The sequence below is a fragment of the Doryrhamphus excisus genome, chromosome 2, assembly GCF_030265055.1.
Source record: "Doryrhamphus excisus isolate RoL2022-K1 chromosome 2, RoL_Dexc_1.0, whole genome shotgun sequence".
Classification (NCBI taxonomy): Eukaryota; Metazoa; Chordata; class Actinopteri; order Syngnathiformes; family Syngnathidae; genus Doryrhamphus; species Doryrhamphus excisus.
In genome coordinates, this window is record NC_080467.1 from 6,464,608 (window position 1) to 6,485,294 (window position 20,687).

The 20,687-nt window shown below is 41.9% G+C and overlaps 2 protein-coding genes across 4 annotated transcripts; one reads left to right on the top strand and one right to left on the bottom strand.

Annotated features, from left to right (window-relative positions):
* The first annotated feature begins 754 nt into the window (after positions 1 to 754).
* Positions 755 to 13,350, top strand: agxt2 (alanine--glyoxylate aminotransferase 2). Of its 2 annotated transcripts, XM_058054747.1 has the most exons (14): positions 755 to 981; positions 1,809 to 1,894; positions 3,003 to 3,193; positions 3,278 to 3,401; positions 3,573 to 3,667; positions 6,323 to 6,416; positions 6,521 to 6,614; positions 7,849 to 7,949; positions 8,125 to 8,217; positions 8,408 to 8,540; positions 9,810 to 9,898; positions 10,800 to 10,949; positions 11,814 to 11,912; positions 12,903 to 13,346. In XM_058054747.1, the coding sequence occupies exons 1-14, from the start codon at positions 912 to 914 to the stop codon at positions 13,011 to 13,013; spliced, it is 1,530 nt and encodes a 509-aa protein (XP_057910730.1). In that variant the 5' UTR covers positions 755 to 911; the 3' UTR covers positions 13,014 to 13,346. The 2 variants fall into 2 exon arrangements, with proteins under 2 accessions (XP_057910730.1, XP_057910739.1); XM_058054756.1 differs by lacking the exon at positions 755 to 981 and having other exon boundaries at positions 3,003 to 3,198; positions 12,903 to 13,350.
* Positions 13,351 to 13,710: 360 nt separating this feature from the next.
* On the bottom strand, positions 13,711 to 20,331 carry dnajc21 (DnaJ heat shock protein family (Hsp40) member C21). Of its 2 annotated transcripts, XM_058054731.1 has the most exons (12): positions 19,902 to 20,321; positions 19,734 to 19,827; positions 19,531 to 19,654; positions 19,312 to 19,443; positions 17,970 to 18,274; positions 17,755 to 17,903; positions 17,592 to 17,676; positions 16,346 to 16,510; positions 16,222 to 16,270; positions 15,995 to 16,149; positions 15,833 to 15,917; positions 13,713 to 14,031 (listed from the first exon to the last, which is right to left on the bottom strand). In XM_058054731.1, the coding sequence occupies exons 1-12, from the start codon at positions 19,996 to 19,998 to the stop codon at positions 13,870 to 13,872; spliced, it is 1,602 nt and encodes a 533-aa protein (XP_057910714.1). In that variant the 5' UTR covers positions 19,999 to 20,321; the 3' UTR covers positions 13,713 to 13,869. The 2 variants fall into 2 exon arrangements, with proteins under 2 accessions (XP_057910703.1, XP_057910714.1); XM_058054720.1 differs by having other exon boundaries at positions 13,711 to 14,031; positions 17,592 to 17,903; positions 19,902 to 20,331.
* Positions 20,332 to 20,687: the final 356 nt, after the last annotated feature.

Sequence of the window (20,687 nt, forward strand, 5' to 3'; positions counted from 1 at the left end):
GCCGTTTTAACCATTTCTGATGTTTTTTGCCAACCATTTCAACTGAATTTCTTCTTGTACATTTTTTTCTAGTAATTATGACTTTATTGACATCATATTTTTACTTTATTATCCTAACATTCTAACTTAAAAAAACAACTTTATTCATTATTTTGTTTGTCTCATAATACGGCTTTAAAAAAAATGTTCTCTTTAAAATTTCAATTACTCTATGCTATACTAAAATGATGTTATTCTTGTAAAATTAAGACCTTTTCATGTTAGATTGCAACTCTATTCTTTTAATATTTTGACCAACAACATTTTCATCATTCCAAAAACATGTTAGCTTCATTGGCTACTCCAAATTGTCCATAGGTGTGAATGTGAGTGTGAATGGTTGTTTGTCTATATGTGCCCTGTGATTGGCTGGCCACCAGTCCAGGTTGTACCCCGCCTCTCCCCCAAGACAGCTGGGATAGGCTCCAGCATGGTGTAGAAAATGGCTGTATGGCATATGGAATACAGGAAGTGAATAACTGTACAGCAACAGATGTGAAACTGATGGGGTGGGGGTAGGATTAAATCAGCTTCTTTCTTCCTCCTCCTCTAGGAACTGTGGAACTGTCAATCATATCTAACTTGTAAACCATAACCCCATTTGTCTGCATTATATCAAATATTTGGTTATCTTCTTAAAAACTGATGTCTTTATTATGTTTTGGTATAAATTAGAGTTTGTGTGTGTCCCGTATTCTGACCAGTGAGCTTGGCCACGCCCCTAAGTGCAACGCTTGAACGTCATTGGCTAAGGTTGGACATTCTTACAGGGTTGATTGAATTGACAGTTCACCTCCAAACTTGGAAGACGAGTGTGAAAGTGAACAGCTTGTAGTAGTTTACAACTACCTTTTATTACTACTTTTTAAAAAATGCTTAAAATTGTCTTCAGTCGTCAGCCACAGTCTGTGTGCGCTTTGGCTAAATTCCACTCAGCAGTCGGTAAGCTACCATGGAAACCACACCACTTTGCCACTTTGCCTGCTAGCTTACAATTGTTTGGGCTAACTTGTCTTCTGCTTTTCAACTTCACTTTTGACTCAATTATCACATAAATACCACCAAGTTGTATGAACAAAATGACAAAAACAGGGTAACCACGCTTTTGTTTTGTCACTTTGAACCCAGGACCAAGTGAATGTTTAACCCAACACTGAGCAGGGTAGACATTATTTACTTTTTATTGACTTGACTTGACTATTTTGCTCAAATATTTGTATGCGATGACAGGGAATAACTGTATTATTGACCAATTATGTTGGCTTAAATCTTTCTCCGGTGTTTTATTCTAATTATTAATTATTAATCATTAATTAATTCTTATCAATGGTAATGGTAATGGTTTTATTTCATTTGAACATGCATCAGATTACAATTAAGTGCATCACATAATCAGTTCACAGTTCCACATGTCCAAAAGGAGTAGGAAGAAGCAAAGCTTATTAAATCCTACCCCTCCATCTGGTACTTTTACAATCAGTAACTGTTACATTTGTTCACTTCCTGCTTTCCATAATACAATTTTCAATATATGTTACATATGTGTTTGTATTTTATGCTGGTAGCAGTTCAAAGCAAATATGACTTCTTGACACAAGTAATACAAAAGATGGGCTGTGCATTCTTTACAGATCTAAAGTAAATGTGTAGGGATGTGTTGGTCCAGTGGACTATAATGTCAATGTCTTAAATGCATAAAAACAAAGCGGCAAACATGATGGCTGGAAGAATAAAATGTCACTTACCTCAGTGCCACAATTCTTTGACAGGGTCGTTGTGTCAGAAGTCAGCCTGGAAAAATGCTCCTGCCGATGTGGAGATGCCTCCATGCAGCTTCACGCCAGAGGAATACAAGGTGGGAAAAACATTTGAAGGAAAACTGCACTCTGTTAGGAATTTTGTGATTGTCTGAGATATGAACACACGCTTTTCTCTATTCTGGCTGCTCTGAAATAAAAATAGACATGTCAATATTGCAGTGATGGGACACCGTCCAAAAACCTCCAACAAGGTTTTCATTAATTCATTCATTCATTCATTCGTTCATTTTCTACCGCTTTTCCTCACGAGAGTCCCAGGGAGTGCTGGAGCCTATCCCAGCTGTCTTCGGGCGAGAGGCGGGGTACACCCTGGACTGGTGGCCAGCCAATCACAGGGCACATATAGACAAACAACCATTCACACTCACATTCATACCTATGGACAATTTGGAGTCGCTAATTAACCTAGCATGTTTTTTTGGAATGTGGGAGTACCCGGAGAAAACCCACACATGCACGGGGAGAACATGCAAACTCCACAAAGAGATGGCCGAGGGTGGAATTGAACCCTGGTCTCCAAGCTGTGAGGTCTGCGCGCTAACCACTCGCCCGCCGTGCCGCGAATATTCATTCATTCATTCATTCATTCATTTTCTACCGCTTTTCCTCACGAGGGTTGCGAGGGTGCTGGAGCCTATTCCAGCTGTCTTCAGGCACCCTGGACTGGTGGCCAGCCAATCACAGGGCACATATAGACAAACAACCATTCACACTCACATTCATACCTATGGACAATTTGGAGTGGCCAATTAACCTAGCATGTTTTTGGAATGTGGGAGGAAACCGGAGTACCCGGAGAAAACCACGCATGCACGGGGAGAACATGCAAACTCCACAAAGAGATGGCAGAGGGTGGAATTGAACCCTGGTCTCCTAGCTGTGAGGTCTGCGCGCTAACCACTCGATCGCCATGCAGCCCTCCAACAAGGTTTTATCATTTTAAAAGCATCCTGTAACCATGTAGTAACAGGTACATTACAATAACAGGATAATATAATAATACAATAATACAGTCTACCTGTACTTGTCCTGAACATGGCGTTATAAAGCACGTTTTCATTGGCGGTGTTAGCTGCACACTTTTAACAGTACACATAAGAGAACATGGAACAGTATATCTTTCCCTTCTACATTTCCTCTCAGGGCATGTCTAAAGAGCGTATGATGGAGATCCGCAGGACAATCTGCCATCCAATGACCATGAAGGTTACGTACTACAAGAAGCCGGTGTTCATCCATCAGGGTCACATGCAATGGCTGTGGGACGTCGACGGAAGGCGATATCTGGACTTGTTTGCCGGCGTGGCCACTGTGAGCGTGGGTCATTGCCACCCGTAAGGTCCTTGTTTTTCTGTGAAGGAGAAAAAGCAACACTGGGTTTTTTCTGATTATTTATACTGACTCTTTGTGGGACACAGAAAAGTAATGGCGGCCGCAGAGAAGCAGATGAAGAAACTGTGGCACACCACCAGCATCTACGTTTATCCCGGTCTTCAAGAGTACTGCGAAAAACTGGCATCCTATTTCCCCGATCCTCTCAAGGTACTGTGACCATTTCATACAGGACAGATCACAACGGGAATCTACTAAAAAGGCAAAACAATGATGCACTGAGCGATACTGTTCCTGTAAACCGCCACATTTTTTAACCTGCCCCAATACAAGCAGACTGTAACAAAACTGTGTTCCACAATGATTGTTTTCCCTGGCCAGGTGGTCTATCTGACCAACAGTGGTTCAGAAGCCAATGACCTGGCCATGTTGATGGCCAGATTGTACACTGGAAACTTTGACATCATCACATTCAGGTATCGCCTTTTTCTGTGTTCATCTAAAATATACGTACTGTACAGTGGGGCAAAAAAGTATTTAGTCAGCCACCAATTGTGCAAGTTCTCCCACTTAAAAAGATGAGAGAGGCCTGTAATTTTCATCATAGGTACGCTTCAACTATGAGAGACAAAATGAGAAAAAAAAATCCAGATAATCATATTGTTTGATTTTTAAAGAATTTATTTGCAAATCATGGTGGAAAATAAGTATTTGGTCAAAAACAAAAGTTCATCTCAATACTTTGTGATATACCCTTTGTTGGCAATGACAGAGATCAAACGTTTTCTGTAACTCTTCACAAGATTTTCACACACTGTTGTAGGTATTTTGGCCCATTCCTCCATGCAGATCGCCTCTAGAGCAGTGATGTTTAGGGGCTGTCGCTGGGCAACACGGATTTTCAACTCCCTCCAAAGATTTTCTATGGGGTTGAGATCTGGAGACTGGCTAGGCCACTCCAGGACCTTGAAATGCTTCTTATGAAGCCACTCCTTCGTTGCCCGGGCGGTGTGTTTGGGATCGTTGTCATGCTGAAAGACCCAGCCACGTTTCATCTTCAGTGCCCTTGCTGATGGAAGAAGGTTTTCATTCAGAATCTCACGATACATGGCCCCATTCATTCTCCCATTTACACGGATCAGTTGTCCTGGTCCCTTTGCAGAAAAACAGCCCCAGAGCATGATGTTTCCACCCCCATGCTTCACAGTAGGTGTGGTGTTGTTTGGATGCAACTCAGCATTCTTTCTCCTCCAAACACGACGAGTTGAGTTGATACCAAAAAGTTCTATTTTGGTTTCATCTGACCATATTACATTCTCCCAATCCTCTTCTGGATCATCCAAATGCTCTCTAGCAAACTTCAGACGGGCTTGGACATGTACTGGCTTCAGCAGGGGGACACGTCTGGCACTGCAGGATTTGAGTCCCTGGCGGCGGAGTGTGTTACTTATGGTAGCCTTCGTTAATATGGTCCCAGCTCTCTGCAGGTCTTTCACTAGGTCCCCCCGTGTGGTTCTGGGATTTTTGCTCACCGTTCTTGTTATCATTTTGACCCCACGGGGTGAGATCTTGCGTGGAGCCCCAGATCGAGGGAGATTATCGGTGGTCTTGTAGGTCTTCCATTTTCTCACAATTGCTCCCACAGTTGATTTCTTCACACCAAGCTGCTTAACTATTGCAGATTCAGTCTTCCCAGCCTGGTGCAGGTCTACAATTTTGTTTCTGATGTCCTTTGACAGCTCTTTGGTCTTGGCCATAGTGGAGTTTGGAGTGTGACTGTCTGAGGTTGTGGACAGGTGTCTTTTATACTGATAACCAGTTCAAACAGGTGCCATCAATACAGGTAACGAGTGGAGGACAGAGGAGCTTCTTAAAGAAGAACTTACAGGTCTGTGAGAGCCACAAATCTTGCTTGTTTGTAGGTGACCAAATACTTATTTTCCACCATGATTTGCAAATAAATTCTTTAAAAATCAAACAATGTGATTATCTGGATTTTTTTTTCTCATTTTGTCTCTCATAGTTGAAGCGTACCTATGATGAAAATTACAGGCCTCTCTCATCTTTTTAAGTGGGAGAACTTGCACAATTGGTGGCTGACTAAATACTTTTTTGCCCCACTGTATATGGTGATAATTATAGGTTATCACATGGTTTGTCTGGTATCAGGCCAGGTATCATGCCCCCAAGTGTCAGTATCAGCCCGAGACCGAAGGTCGACCATTTTGTTTCAGTTTTCAGTTTATTACATGTATTATATCTAAACAGTGTAAACACAATAATTGCAAAAATATTTCAACAATAGGGCGGCATGGCGGTCGAGTGGTTAGTGCGTAGACCTCACAGCTAGGAGGACCAGGGTTCGATTCCACCCTCGGCCATCTCTGTGTGGAGTTTGCATGTTCTCCCCGTGCATGCGTGGGTTTTCTCCGGGAACTCCGGTTTCTTCCCACATTCCAAAAACATGCTAGGTTATTTAGCCACTCCAAATTGTCCATAGGTATGAATGTGAGTGTGAATGGTTGTTTGTCTATATGTGCCCTGTGATTGGCTGTTGACCAGTCCAGGGTGTACCCCGCCTCTCGCCCGAAGACAGCTGGGATAGGCTCCAGCACCCCTGCGACCCTCGTGATTAAAAAGTGGTAGAAAATGAATGAATGAATGATTTCAACAATAATATTTTATCAACAGTCTTATCTTATCAGACAATCTGACAATTAAAGTTCCATTAATCAAGTTTGGGTTTTTTGATGACTGGAGAAGCACTAGGAATATTTATAGTGTGTGTTCACGCTCGTGCGCTGTTCTCTGATTGGTTGTTTTACGGGCACGATACCAGAGCTGACAGCTACGGGGGCTGATACTGGACATGGTTAAACTCTATATTTTATCAGTATCACTGCCCTGGGCTTTGACACAGTATCATTTCGGCCTTTTCCTGTATCATTCATGGGCGGTTTCTAGGGTACAGGGCCAATTAATACTGTAGTATGTGATAATAACTGGGAGCAATGATTGTCTTTTCAGGCTGTTTTCTTAGCTTGCTGTGTATCTTGGTACAAGTGGACAACGCTACTGTATTCTAAGAGAATATTTGTCATATTTGAAATCGGACTGTTTATCTCTCGCAGAGGATCATACCACGGCGGTAGCCCACAGAGCATAGGTCTGACTTCAAACTCAAGTTACAAGTACCCAGTCGCCATTGGATTAGGCTGTACAAATGTAAGTACGTAGGACTCACGTTTACTCTACACCGCAAGGCACTAACAGAATTACCACGTCCAATATGTTGGACCGTGTTGACTTTCTCTCCGCCCTGAAAACAGACCATGTGTCCTGACGTGTTCAGAGGTCTGTGGGGAGGGAGCCACTGCAGAGACTCTCCCGTGCAGACTATCAGAGACTGTAATTGTGCCCAAGGTACGCAGCAGCACACTCGCCACTCTGTTGTTAATTCTTCTGCTCGCAACATATTCCTTCAAGTCAAGCATATATTCTGGAATATACTGTGTTTCTTCGCCCACTAAGTAAAACGAAAATCATGCTGTTTGGTAACAGCAGAAAGAACACGTACCAGTAGACGGTGTAGTCATTGAAAGGGTGAAGGAAAATAAATTTCCGGGGATCACAAGAGATGAAAATATGAGCTGGAAACCTCATATATACAACATAAGGTGGCCAGAAATATTTCAATATTGAACAAAGCAAAAGTTGTTCTCAATCAGAAATCACTCCACACTCTTTATTGCTCTCTAGTTCAACCATATCTTACTTATTGTGTGGAAATATGGGGTAATAACTATAAAAGCAATATTCACTCATTAAATGTACTGCAAAAAAGGTCAGTAAGGATAATTCATAATGCCGCCTACAGAGAACTTACTAACTCCTTATTTCTAAAATGACAAATACTTCAACTTGCTGATATAGTTCATCTTCAAACAGCTAAAATAATGCATAAGGCTAAAAATAACCAATTACCTAAAAATGTCATCCAATACTTCTCTACAAGAGAGGAGAAATTGGATCTCAGGGAAGAACTACATTTGAATGTATGGTCATATCACCTCGTACTTCAGTACGTGACAAAAATAAAAAAAATAAAAAATAAAACAAAAACAAAAATTAAAAAACTTAAACTATATTAGGAAAGCAGGAAGTGAACAAATGTAACAGTTACTGATTGTAAAAGTACCAGATGGAGGGGTAGGATTTAATAAGCTTTGCTTCTTCCTACTCCTTTTGGACATGTGGAACTGTGAACTGATTATGTGATGCATTCAATTGTAATCCGATGCATGTTCAAATGAAATTAAATCATTACCATTACTAACATAATCTGGGCATTGCATGATTGTAAATACATTTCCATCATCACGATTTGCATAAAGGCCAAGAGTATATTCCCTTTTTGTCACTGAAAAGTGGACAAAACAACGAAAGTTCAAAGTCTACTGTCAATCATTGACCGTCTTCTCTTGATGTTTAGAAAACCTGTAAATGACTTAGAATATTTCAACTGACAGGAAAAAAATAAAAATAAACTGACTGGACTGAGACTGTGAGGTTGTGACCGTAAACTTCAAGAAATGTAGTTTAATAAAAAGCAAGATGGACTCCCTCTGACAATGCATATGTTGTTTCATCCCCACAGGCCACTGCATGGCTAATGACCATTACATTGACCAGCTCAAAGAAACGTTTGCCACCAGCGTTCCCAGTAACATTGCCGCTTTCTTTGGAGAGCCTATTCAGGTGTAGTTTTTCCACACCATAAATTCCATTTACTGCACTGGACTGTACCTCCTCCCTATTAAAGCTATACTAAATACACTATACGTATATACTATATATGTATGTACTTATGTAGTATTAGTAAATGTATAGTACATAAAGAAAAGCTGTGCACTGACATATTTTGTTTTTGCAGGGAGTCGGGGGAGCAGTGCAGTATCCTAAAAAGTACCTCAAGGAGGCGTACAAACTTGTAAGAGAGCGAGGAGGCATCTGTATCGCTGATGAGGTTGGATGCATACTTGCATACTTTAACTTGTCTGTATTTTGTATTTACAGTAGAGGTGTCACAAGATCTTGCGAGATAAAAAACGTGACAAGATTTCTCTTTGAGAAAAAACTCTTTTTATCTTGAATAAAAATCAATCCTGCACACTTCCATCAAAGCTAACGCTGTACATCATATCTAATGTTTTCAGGTGCAGACTGGATTTGGGCGAACAGGGAGCCACTTCTGGGGTTTCCAAGGTCACAATGTCATTCCTGACATGGTTACTATGGCTAAGGGCATCGGGAACGGCTTTCCGATGGGAGCGCTAGTTACGACACGGGGTGAGACGTGAGACTTTACCCGGACTTCAGCAAGAGCTGATCAGCTGTGATTAGTATCGGACTTGGGGAACAGTGCTGCATGGAGTATTATGGTACCACGAGCCTAGTAGTGTGTCCAGAACAGCAGGGGTGTCCAAACCTTTTCCACCGAATGCTGAAGGACGCAATGGTCACTATGATAATTTGGAAAAGCAACACATGTAGCTATGCTAGTAAGTTATATATAAAATATATATCATTGGGATTTAGGTGGTTCCAAATATTCCAAATATTTCAACTGTCTTTTTAAATAATCTTCGTACATGTACTTCAAATAGGGACTGCATGGTGGACGAGTGTTTAGCAAACAAGCCACACAGCTAGGAGACCAGGGTTCAATTCCACCCTCTGCCATCTCTGTGTGGAATTTGCATGTTCTCCCCGTACATGCGTGGCTTTTCTCCGAGGACTCCACTTTTCCCCCCATCCCAAAAACATGCTAGGTTAATTAGCCACTCCAAATTGTCCATAGGTATGAATGTGAGTGTGAATGGTTGTTTGTCTATATGTGCCCTGTGATTGGCTGGCCACCAGTCCAGGGTGGACCCCGCTCCAGCACCCTGAAAATGAATGAATGTACTTCCATTATTCCCATAACATAGCTTTTCCCTCAACATAATTTTCCAAAAATAACCACATTATTTTGTTTGGTTTGGCTTTGAAGTCTGTGCTACTACCTGATGACTACATTATTTTTTCCCTTATCTTACAAGTTATTCTTATTAGAATATTACTTTTTTTTCTCCTCATATTTTGAGGAAATTGTCATAAAATGACAAATCAGCATTTACCATTTCTGATGGTTTTTTTGCCAACCATTTCAACTGAATTTCTTCTTGTAATTTTTTTCAAGTAATTATGACTTTATTGCCATCATATTTTTACTTTATTATCCTAACATTCTAACTTGAAAACGTTATTCATTATTTTGTTTGTCTTTTTCAACTCTATGCTACACTAAAATGATGTTATTCTCGTAAAATGAAGACCTTTTCTTGTTAGATTGCAACTCTTTTCTTTTAATATTTTAACCATTCCCGACAAATTATTATTGCTTTTTCCATTTTTGGCCTATTGTTTCTTTTTTTTATTTTAAGAATGTGCCACAGACTGCAAATGGCCCCCCACCACCGGTATACAGTATATAGCCCTCCATTTACCACGCATCCTTGAAGTTAACACATGTACTTTATACATTATTGATAGCGGAATATTCTGACTGACTTCCAGAGATCGCAGACGCTTTGACAAAGGGCTACCACTTCACCACCTTCGGAGGGAATCCTATGGCCTGTTCCATTGCTTCATCCGTCCTTGATGTAAGAGCTTCTCTTTCTCTAACAGTCTCATCAGTGGCACATAAACTACACATCATAACTATACCAAAACCCAGAACAAAAACCCACGGTGAGGTAGCATTTAGGCCCCCACCTGTGGAACAGCCTGCCGGAGAGCCTCAGGACTGCAGAGACTGTTGATATTTTTAAAAGAAGATTGAAGACACACCTTTTTAATCTGGCTTTTAACTAATATTTTAAACTTTTGAGTCCTATTTTATGCTCTTAGTCTTTAGTTTTTAACTCCAGTGTTTCCTCGGGGGGGGGGGGGGGGGGGGGGGGGGTCCTCCACACTGGGGGCTGTGTCGGGTCTGCTGAGGGGGTGCTGTCATTGGGTCCCTTCGACCCGGCCGGCTGGGGGTTCCTCCCTTTGATGTGGGGGTCCGCCCGTCTGTCGGAGACGGGGGGCCCGGGTGCTACCGCGGCCTGCGGCTCCTACCAGTGTGGACGGCCCCAAAGGTGGCGTCTCCCGACTGTGTGTGATTGTTTGTGTGTGTGTGTGTGTCTAGTATGGAGGGTGGCAGGGAGGGGCTTTCTTTGTAATTGTTTTTTTTTAATTGTGGTAATTGTTTTTAATTCTATAAAGCACTTTGTGTTGCATGTCCTTGCAGGAAAAGTGCTCTACAAATAAAGTTGATTTGATTTGGTGAATGACCATAAACACACATGCTGATGTTAGCTATTGTTGTACCTTAGCTCTTTTTTCTTCCCCTCAGCTTCCCCTTGGATAAAACTTATGTATGAAACTCATCTTTCTCCGCTTTGTAGTGGCATGGCGTGGTTTGGTTTTCAGATTCTTGTTAGGATTTGAGGGGCAGCGGAGGTCTGACTGAGGTGTGTCTCACTAATGCTGTCTTTACACATTTGCATGAACGTCCATCAGACCATCAAAGAAGACGGCACACAGCAGAACAGTCTTGAGGTCGGCACGTATCTGATGACGGGACTCGCCAAGCTCAGAGACAAGCATGAGATTATCGGTGACGTCCGAGGCAAAGGCCTGCAGATCGGCGTGGAAATGGTCCGAGACAAGGTACAAGCATTTTAGGCACATACCCCCCTGGGGGTACGCGTACTCTACTTTGGGAACCTATGACGCAGAAGTGACAATTTAGCGTCTTTATTGTCTGTACATGTCCTTTCAAAGAAAAACATCTTGTCTTAGCGTTGATGCTAAAATAAGAACTGAATCATTTTCCATCATCAGCCAGTGGCTAAGTGCCTTTCGCCATGGTAACTGACCAACACATCCTCCCCCCAACTCTTGCTCAATAGGCTACCGATGTTCCACTCCATTTCTATAAGATGCTCAAAAAAGCAAATCCCACCTTGTTGAAAATTGCAACCAGGAACTCTAAAATCCCGATTTCTGAGTACAAATGGAACGCAGCATTCGTGGTGAATTAAAAAAAATTAATATTTTTGTAGTGAGAGCACAGAAAACATGTTTATGGCTTTCTGAATACATTTTTACCATTATTATTAGAGGCCTGTAGACATGCAATAACACCCCTGTAGTTACTTGTACATTATTAGTACACTATTAGTCTTGCTTTACAACATATTTACATATTGCTGATATACACATATACACATATTTATTTATTTATTTTAAAAAAAAATTATTAAAAACTGGAAAAAAAATCAATAAAAAAACTATCTTCAATGCTTTTGCTTCTACTATACCCTACACTTTTTCAGTACTTTGGTTCCGGTTCTCCACACCAAAATATCTGATAAAACTAAAAAATTTTTTCCAAAAAGCGTGGAGAGAGGGGTGTCTGTACTTGATGACAATACTTTTAACTCCCATACTGTTCTGTACTTTGGGGCGGCAGCGGCTGTTTTAAAATGCGCTACGTAAACAAACCCTGACCTTGACCTGTAATCTCCACAGGCCAGCAGAGCCCCTCTTTTGCCTCAGGACATGGCTGAGATCTTTGAGGACATCAAGGACATGGGCGTCCTCGTAGGAAAGGGCGGAGTTTATGGACAGGTAATTAACAGCAATTCAGATTGTTTCTTTGTGTTTGGCTTTGGGTTGAGTTGGAGCCAGAGTTGGACATACAGTCACTAAACCAGGTTCATTCAGGATCCGGTCAAATTCTAGGGTCAGAAGTTCTTTAGAATTAGTGCTCAAACTTCCTGGGACTTTGCCATTGTTCTGAGTATTAGTCGATGGTCAAACAAATCATTTTATGCTGCTAAAGTCATCATGAGAATCAACCAAACATAATGAGAAGTTCATTTCTGGTTTGCATGTGACGTCACATCCAGTTGCAGTCAAATAGTAAACTTGTATCTCGTTTTTCCATCTCCAAGGCACCCAAAGCGCTTTGACACTGTTGTTCTTGCATGTGAAAAATCATGCAGTCATTTCCCAACAAGTTACGACTAAGATAAGGGAAAAAAATTAGTAAAAATTATTTTTGGGGGGCTTATTTTGTTGAAATGGTTTCCTGACAAAGTCAAAAAGCCTTGATGCAATAAACAAATGTTAGGATTCTTTTTATGTATGGCACGGCGGTCTAGTGGTTAGCGCGCAGACCTCACAGCTAGGAGACCAGGGTTCAATTCCACCCTCGGCCATCTCTGTGTGGAGTTTGCATGTTCTCCCCGTGCATGCGTGGGTTTTCTCCGGGTACTCCGGTTTCCTCCCACATTCCAAAAACATGCTAGGTTAATTGGCCACTCCAAATTGTCCATAGGTATGAATGTGAGTGTGAATGGTTGTTTTTCTATATGTGCCCTGTGATTGGCTGGCGACCAGTCCAGGGTGTACCCCGCCTCTCGCCCGAAGACAGCTGGGATAGGCTCCAGCACCCCACGCGACCCTCGTGAGGAAAAAGCGGTAGAAAATGGATGAATGAATGAATGAATGTAAAACGGGTCAGTGCCGACCCTAACACAAGAGGAAGGTTAAACACCCTGCTTTACGGACTCGACCATTAACAGGATGTACCAATCTTTTTTATGTCTACCTCAGACCTTCCGCATCAAGCCCCCCATGTGCATCACCATGGAGGACGCCGATTTCTTCCTGTCAGTTTTTAACAAGTCCATCCAGAACTACATGGAGAGAAGACGTCTCACATGAAGCCTAGACGAGGAAGAAAAACAGACTACCTCACAAAAGGTGCTGCTATCAACACTGAAACTGCCAAGAGTATCACTAATCTACCATTGATGTTTTGTCTAACCGTTACACAAAAGGTTATGTCATGACAAAAAACAACACAAGTTGAAGATAGTTCATTTAGATGTGCGTTGACGCAACACAGTATTACGGCTATGATATACTCTACTATACTCTAAATAGTATCTATACATACTATACACACACATTTACATATATAGATCAAATAAAAGAATTGTTTTTTGTTCTCATTTAAAAATTGTGTGGAGGTTTGTACTTTTATAAATGAGGGTAATTTTGAAAAAATAAAAAGCCGAATGAGGGCGGCACGGTAGTCGAGTGGTTAGCGCGCAGACCTCACAGCTAGGAGACTAGGGTTCAATTCCACCGTGTGGAGTTTGCATGTTCTCCCCGTGCATGCGTGGGTTTTCTCCGGGTACTCCGGTTTCCTCCCACATTCCAAAAACATGCTAGGTTAATTGGCCACTCCAAATCGTCCATATGTGCCCTGTGATTGGCTGGCCACCAGTCCAGGGTGTAACCCACCTCTCGCCTGAAGACAGCTGGGATAGGCTCCAGCACCCCACGCGACCCTCGTGAGGAAAAGCGGTAGAAAATGAATGAATGAAAAAGGGGGAGGGGGGAAAATAGGATTCATACTGTCACACTCTGAAAACATTCCATGTTTTAATGATCATGTATGTCCTAGCCAAGGGGATGGGGGCGCCATTGCGTTAGGACTCAAATGGGATCACCAGCCTAGTAGTCATGGGAAAAGCAAGTTTGCATCAAACTGGAGTCAAAAGTTCAAACTGCGTCATCTGTTCTTGCGTTTGTCCTTTCTGCTCCTGCTGGCCGAGACTGGGGTGGCGTTTGAGGAGAGAGCGGAGGCATGGCCGCTGGACTTCAGATGGTCAAAGAGCTTGTTTCTCGTAGGGAAGTCTCCATTACAGGTCACACAGCGGAGGTTTATTGCCTTCTGGATGTGGGAAGAACAATATGAACATTTTAGCACGCGTGAAGATGGAATCATTCCATTTTCCAGACACAGCCTTCTCCATCGCTGCCCCCACCCGTGCTTGCCCCAACCTCCCTACCTTCAAAAAACAACTCAAAACCCACGTGTTCAAATCCGTTTTTTAATGTCTAACTTTTTATACGGGACTGCTGCACACCACCTTTTAGCCTTGTTTTAGCTCTGAATGAATGATTGGATATTGTATTTTAATGCATCGTTTACTGGCCAGCCAATCACAGGGCACATATAGACAAACAACCATTCACACTCACATTTATAGCTATGGACAATTTGGAGTGGCCAATTAACCTAGCATGTTTTTGGAATTTGGGAGGAAACCGGAGTACCCGGAGAAAACCCACGCATGCACGGGGAGAACATGCAAACTCCACACAGAGATATCGAGGATGGAATTGAACCCTGGTCTCCGAGCTGTGAGGTCTGCACGCTAACCACTCGACCGCCGTGCAGCCCACAAATAAAATGTATTATTATATTTACAAATATTACAAATTTCCCCACTGAGGGACGAATAAAGGCATATCTCAGGGGTGGGCAAACTACGGCCCGGGGGCCACATCCGGCCCGGGGGCCACATCCGGCCCGGGGGCCACATCCGGCCCGGGGGCCACATCCGGCCCGGGGGCCACATCCGGCCCGCCAAGTGTTTGAATACGGCCTGCCCGATCTTTCCAAAGTATTTCATTTAAACTCAACATGCAACCTGGCATCATGGCTTGAGCCAACCTTTTGATGGTTTTTATCAATTTCGTTATTTGATGTGGTCTGTTGTTTACAAAGTGCTCCTGAAAAAAGGGACACAAGCACATAATAATAATAACAATAATAATAATATATATAATATATTTTAAAATAATATATATATAATATAAATTATATAGATAATATAAAATATAAAATATTTCAATACAAATATACAATTATAAATAATAATAGCAGATTGCATGACACTTTTACAGATAATAACAATAATACCAGGTGGACTGTTATGTGTAAAATATATAGTCTGGCCCCCTGTCAATTTTGTTAAATCAATGCGGCCCGCGAGTCAAAAAGTTTGCCCACCCCTGGCATATCTTATATTAATATTTCAGTTATAAGCCACTTAACAGGGCCAAAATGTGGCACCAGATTGGCGAGGTGTGTACGTTATAATAGAATGTATCATGAGCCAAAAATATACAGTATATGAACATACAAAGAAAATGTCATTTATCCGGGCTCGGGAACGCCGATGGACATCGGTGTGGTCTAATTGATCCAAATATTATTGACATTGTTGCATTGCTTACATAGGCACGATGAATTATTTTACAAATTTTACGTTTTTGCTCATGTTGAGTTATTTTGCAGAAATCGTATGTGCTAAAATAATTTTATTGATGCCGTTAGACTTTCTGACATTGTTTGAATTTACTGTTAATTCCGGACTATAAGCCGCCACTTTCGTCACATGCTCTGACCCCGGGGCTTTAACGATGACGTAAAATGTAATCATGTCAAATAATAATGTAGAGAGTAAGTAAGAAGTGTCAGTATCAGCAATATAGGCCGTGTATTTACTCGGAATCCAACCTCTGCCCTTCATCTGCATGGAAGGCAAAGGTTGAACAGCTGGTCATTGTTCTGAGTCTTTTCGGACTCTAAAAAGGCAAAGTTAGGCAATTGTGGTTCTTTCAATTTCCCATGAATCCAAAGGAATATGGCGCTGAGATCATTTCAGGTGCACTCTTGTACCAACCTCAGGAAACTGTTCTCCTGGATGTGATGATTTGATGTTCTTTGGTGTGTCTTTTCCTGCCTGCTTTGGCTGGGTCTTGGCAGAGCTGGACAGGTAGAGCGAAAGGAAATGTTACAACACAAAAGAAAATACTATCAATGCAGAAAAAAAGCAATCGATGACCTCTTGGCTTCAGTTGGGGGGTGAAGATGCTCTGGTTCCTCGGCCACTGCTGAGCTGGGCGAGATCTCAGGAGTCTCTTCAGGAGGATCTTCAGCACTTGCTGTTGGCGTCGGATCCTCCTTTTCCACTTCCACTTCCTCCCCAACTGGAGCGCTCTGCTTAAGAGAAGAGACGCATGTCACACAGTACGAGCCAAGCTTAGGCGACTTCACTTGAGCATCACTTACACTTGCGGCTTTCTGCTGCCTCTTCTTCTTCTTCTGCCTTTTTGACAGCCTGTGTGGTGAAACAAGACAGATTCTGGCGAGGGAAGCACAAGGTCTCACGCAAATCTTTCTCACAAGGACTTACTTTTGTCTTGGTTTGTCCTCCTCCTCCTCATCTTCCTCCTCCTCCTCCTCCTCAATGCCATCTTGCTCATCCAGGGTCATTGCGAGTGAGTCGTCTTCTTCCAACTGTTGCCGCAGCAAAGCAACCATCTCTTTGTGTTTTTTGGATTTCTCGTGGTTTTTCATACTGAAAAGAAACAATTGTGAATAAATAGGTTAGATCAGGGGTCTCAAACACGCGGCCCGCGGGCAAAAATGTGGCCCGCAGGACACTAGTTTGAGGCCTCCGCCTTGATATGAAAGTTTAATGTTTGATATGGATGCTGTATGATATCATGTACCCAGAAAAAATTATTACGTTTGATTAATGTTCATGTTAAAGGTTAAATAACTGTTAATAGTTATCCTCCTTATCCGTGTGGAAGTGGTAAGTTTTTGGCTATTTAAGTTTAAAGGATATAACTTGAAGGCTACCGTTAAGGTCGCTAGCTCTCTAGTTTGCGAGTTAGCATGTGTCTCAAGACCCTGCAGTTGCGCAATATGTTGTAAATAAAAAAAGTATAAATGTGACTATAGTCGTGTTTTGTCATGTCTACAGGGCTCTAATAATGCTTTGTTCATTTTAATCTGAAAAAAATAATTTTTCTACCCACCAACTATATGTGGTTTCTTAAGTTTTTATTATTTGCCGTTTTATTATTATTATTATATTTATTTATTACTGATTGATTGATTTTCTTTATTCTTGATTTGTTTATTTTTCATCTTATTTTGTGTAGAAAAATAAAAAGTAAGATATTTGAGAACAGTGGAATGTTTTAGAGCTTTTCTTGTATAAAATTGGAACCAAAGCGAAGTTTAAAAAAAAAAAAAATTTAATAAATGCGTTTTTTGTTTTTTTTTTAAAACCTGATGCGCCCCAGTCTTACCCAGACCCGAGCTCCAGTGGCCCCCAAGTAAATTGAGTTTGAGACCCCTGGGTTAGATGTTGACATTATTGTATTTTTTTTTGCTGTCAAACAGAGACATCTGCTGGCAAATATGAGAACTGCATAGCATTGCTAAAAATACTGCACAGTGTATCCGGATTTTCCCAAAAATGTGTACATGTTGGCAGGTCTGATAATGTGTGGGAAATCAGAATACATAAGTTGACACTAGCGAGGCTGGCACATCAGAAATGATCATGTGACAGTCAGCTAATTAAAGCCATTTGTTGGAACATGAGTATGTTGGGAAAATACCAAAAATCAAATATAATCACTCACGCTTTGTCCGATTTGAAGGATTTGTCACAGGCCGGACAGTAGAGATCAAGGTAATAGTCCACGTCTGCATTTGGTTGCTCTCCATCTGGAGTTGGATCAGGTATGTCCTCAGAAAAGACAGAACAAGACATGTAGGCATAAAGAATGCAAACAGCCGACTCACGCGGTCCTTCCTCCAAAGTCTCCGGCTCGTCACCCTCGCTCTCAGACACGTCTCCGAACTCTTCCCCGTACTGAGCCTCCATCTGCTGCAGCTCCTTCTCCAATTCCGACATGGCCGCCCAGCTCTGCTCCTTGTACCCCTCCGCCAGCCTTTGGACACAGACAGCCAAATAATATTTACCACGTCAAATGTTCCGGCAATTTTCCACCACTCACTTAGCCTGACTGAGCCTCTGCTTGCGCCTCATCTCCTCCACCTTCTTGCTCTTCTGTGCATTGCGCTCCTCCGTCTCCTTGCGGTGCGCCTGCACTCGACGGTCACGCTTGCGCACAAAGGCCACCAGCTGGCGCACCAGCTCGTTGCGCTCCTTCCGAGCCTTGTCTCTGGTCTTCTTGTTCTCTTTCTCCATGGCTCTCTTCTCCCAGCGGTTGGACCCCTGCCTGGTGTCGTATTCCTCCTTCCAGGCAAAATTTTTGCGTGTGCAGAAGCTCTGCCAGTAGCCGTAAAAGGCGTGCACCACCTGTGACATCGGAATATAACATCAGACTCTATGGATACCCTCAAACCAAAGGAGGGTTTAACCATTCAAATCACCCGCTGGAAAGAAAACCTGGAGCAGGGGTCTCAAACTCAATTTACTTGGGGGCCACTGGAGCAAGGGTCTGGGTGAGACTGGGCCGCATCAGGTTTAAAAAAAAAAACGCATTTATTAAAAACAGAAAAATGAATAAATTTTGCTTTGGTTCCGATTTTCTACAAGAAAAGCTCTGATTCCACTGTTCTCAAATATCTTAATTTTTATTTTTCTACACAAAATAAGATGAAAAAAAAATAAACAAATCAAGAATAAAGAAAATCAATCAATCAGTAATAAATAAATATATTAATAATAATAAAACGGCAAATAATAAAAACTTAAGAAACCACATATAGTTGGTGGGTAGACAAATTATTTTTTTCAGATTATAATTAAAGCATTATTAAAGCCCTATAGACATAACAAAACACGACTATTGTCACATTTATACTCTTTTTATTTACAACATATTGCGCAACTGCAGGGTCTTGAGACACATGCTAACTCGCAAACTAGAGAGCTAGCCACCTAAACGGTAGCCTCCAAGTTATTTCCTTTAAACTTAAATAGCCAAAAAAAATACCACTTCCACACGGATAGGGAGGATAACTATTAACAGTTATTTAACCTTTAACATGAACATTAATCAAATGTAATAATTTTTTCTGGGTACATGATACCATACAGCATCCATATCAAACTTGCGCGGGCTGCACTAACATTAAACTTTCATATCAAGGCGGGGGCCTCAAACTAGTGTCCTGCGGACCACATTTGGCCCAAGGGCCGCGTGTTTGAGACCCCTGACCTGGAGTGTCTCGGCCCTCCATGGCAGGACTTTAACCCCCCTGCCCTACACTATGCTTCCATCATAACAGAGAGGTGGAGATGCCATGTTTCCGGTCCTTGTTGAGACCTCTAGAACCGTACAATTGAAACGTGATCCCCGGTGGGATCCAGTTAGCTTGTGGCTCACTTACTGTGTCATAGTCGCTCTGAGAATCCCCAAAGGGTGGAAACTCCTCGTCATCATCCTCATCATCCGCTCTTCTGTGCTCCATCTCCTCTTTCACAATAGACTCAAAGAGATTCCTGTAGACTGTGTAGAAGCCCTACATAGGAGAAATCACATGGGACGTCCCATGAGATGCAGAACTGGTAGTTTTCATAACCAGACTTTTAAAGTTAAAATGGCTGACCTTGTCGTCATCCCCGTAACCAGAATAACAGGTGACAGTGAAGAACTGGACCAGGTCGATGCTGTCATCTTCATAGTCTCCGCTCAGTCCACCTTTCAACAGAGCATCCCTGTGATTGTCATACCTGATAAAACAACATGGAGGAATGTCCACATTATCACCCACGTGTGATTAGTGTACACGGGTGGCATGAATGCACTCACCATGCTCTCTCTTGGGGGTCACTTAGGACCTCATAGGCTGCCTGAATGAGCTTGAAACGTTCGGCTGCTTCCTCGGCTTTATCCAGGTTCTTGTCTGGAAACATCACAAGTATTAAGTATTAAATTTTAACCATGAGAAAGGTTCTGGAAGCTTCTACCACCACTCACCTGGATGCCATTTCAGTGCCAGTTTACGGTAAGCTTTCTTCAAATCGTCATCATCTGCTTCCCGTTTCACTCCCAAGACGTCGTAATGGCATTTCATGTTTGTTTATATATATATATTGGAAAAGTACATGTAAAGTGTATCTACCGGCGAAACGGTCGTTAGCTTTTAGCTAACAATAACATGCTACCCGAGCACAATGGGGGCTAACTTACACAAACAACAACCCTTAAATAGTGAGTGGGGTTTTCATTTTGGGGACCCGCATAGCAAAACGTAGACATTGTATTAAAATGCTTCAATTCATCATCTAATGGCTAAACGCAAGCAGGTTTTAGTGTGACCACTGCGTTGTGGTCTTGTACATGCGATGTGTAGTGAACTCTCGCGATAATTCATCTTTCTCGGCTTGCAATTTCACATCATGGCAAATCGTTGCTGCCCCCTAGAGTGTAGTGCGAAAACAACAACAAATGTACAGTATGTTTATAACGGAATATTTTAGTACTTTATTCTGAGCGTGCTGTATTTCTGAGTAATCTTCTTCACCATCTGTTAAATTACGAACACTTGGGCCTCAAACCCACATATAATCCTCTGAAATGTCACATTTTAGATATTTTTTTTCTAAATATAACTCAGTCATGATATGCCAACGTATACAGTCAAACTTCCCGTTCTAAGAGGATACAATGTATATTCTTACATCCATATTATTTATCGACGACAACAGTTCGTATATTTTAAATAGTAATTTAGTCACGTTTCAGTCTTCAGTGTCACCTCCG

Excerpts from the sequence above, each read along its gene's own strand:
- agxt2 (XM_058054747.1), top strand. The coding sequence starts at position 912 with ATGCTTAAAATTGTCTTCAGTCGTCAGCCACAGTCTGTGTGCGCTTTG. Across the intron at positions 982-1,808 it reads TAAATTCCACTCAGCAGTCG|GGTCGTTGTGTCAGAAGTCA; the intron begins GTAAGCTACCAT and ends ATTCTTTGACAG. Across the intron at positions 11,913-12,902 it reads AGGGCGGAGTTTATGGACAG|ACCTTCCGCATCAAGCCCCC; the intron begins GTAATTAACAGC and ends TGTCTACCTCAG.
- dnajc21 (XM_058054720.1), bottom strand. The coding sequence starts at position 19,998 with ATGAAATGCCATTACGACGTCTTGGGAGTGAAACGGGAAGCAGATGAT. Across the intron at positions 19,828-19,901 it reads GGCACTGAAATGGCATCCAG|ACAAGAACCTGGATAAAGCC; the intron begins GTGAGTGGTGGT and ends TGATGTTTCCAG. Across the intron at positions 16,511-17,591 it reads TCCTTCAAATCGGACAAAGC|TATGAAAAACCACGAGAAAT; the intron begins GTGAGTGATTAT and ends GTTTCTTTTCAG.